This window comes from Volvox carteri, assembly GCF_000143455.1.
Source record: "Volvox carteri f. nagariensis unplaced genomic scaffold VOLCAscaffold_55, whole genome shotgun sequence".
In the NCBI taxonomy this organism is placed as follows: Eukaryota; Viridiplantae; Chlorophyta; class Chlorophyceae; order Chlamydomonadales; family Volvocaceae; genus Volvox; species Volvox carteri.
The window spans coordinates 115,078-116,187 of record NW_003307598.1 but is presented as its reverse complement, the minus strand read 5'-3'; the positions used below and the strand labels follow the sequence as shown (position 1 = coordinate 116,187).

The window sequence follows — 1,110 nt, the reverse complement described above, 5'->3', positions numbered from 1 at the left end:
GGGACAGGGAGAGGGAGAGGTAGAGGGAGAGGGAGGGGGAGGGTCCACCCCACCCGCCCTCCCCCCACTTTCCCCTCATTCCTCTTTCTCACGCAGACCCTCCTTGTCCCGTTCATCCTTGCCGTGGATTCCCCCCTCTTTCCCCCCTTCCCCCTCTCCACCCTCGCACCCACATCATGTTATGGCAGTACGGCTTTTCGCCCCTCTCCCTGCCCCCTTCTCAGCCCCCCTCTACTCCCCCCCCCCGCCCCCGCCACAGCAAAACCACTTGTACGTGTTGATGCCGGCACTGCGCCTCATTACCCGGCCGCACATGCCGGATCCCGGGCAGGGCACGAAGCCACCAGCGGCCTTTGGCACCCGAGCCAGCCTCACAGGTGCGGGTGGGGTGGGCGAGGGGGCAAAGTGGGGGGGCCCCAGGTGGCCCCGGGTTAGGCAAGGACGTGCAAAAAATAGTGGAACAGCGGACGGACGCCACAGGGGGGGCTAAAGGGTTGGTATATTCAGGAATATTATAATATGAGTTAATATAATCATATGATGATTGTTACATAGTGGGAGGCTTCTGGATGATTGCACACATCAGCATGCTGATTGAGAAGACCATAATCATGTGGTCTATATCATAATGTAGAGCATATAATTATGTTATAGAGAAGGAAATGATTATGATATAGATAGAAGAAGGTAATGTATGTGTTTCACCATAACGTTTTGAAATTTGTTTATATATAATTAACTTACGACAGTTACATAGCAGGGGGAGGGAATTGAATTCATGGAAAGTGCAAAATCCCTAAAACCCTCAAATTCTAAAAGCGATACAATTGCTCTTAATCCGCTACGAAGACCCTAAGCCCAAGACGGTTAAAACCCGCCTAAAACCCGCCTAAAACCCGCCTAAAACCCGCCTAAAACCCGCCTAAAAAAACCTCCATGTGCAGCCTGTGGCGGCCACGTAATCTTGTTGGAGTACCTCGAGGAGCACCCCCCGCTGCTGGGCCGACCTGCCATGGGAGCCAGATTACTGACGTACTACCAAAGACGGGACGAGCAAGACATGGGCCACAACAACCTGGTGGCACCCTCCGGCGGCGGCGGCGGCGGCTC

The 1,110-nt window shown here is 54.2% G+C and overlaps 1 protein-coding gene across 1 annotated transcript in view; it reads left to right on the top strand.

Annotated features, from left to right (window-relative positions):
* Window positions 1-1,110, top strand: part of VOLCADRAFT_96746 (uncharacterized protein) — a gene marked incomplete at both ends in the record, with an annotated part of 19,192 nt that overhangs the window by 7,482 nt on the left and 10,600 nt on the right. The window contains one exon of the mRNA XM_002955827.1: window positions 260-377. Coding sequence (XP_002955873.1) covers window positions 260-377 — 118 coding nt within the window. The remainder of the gene's footprint in view (window positions 1-259; window positions 378-1,110) is intronic.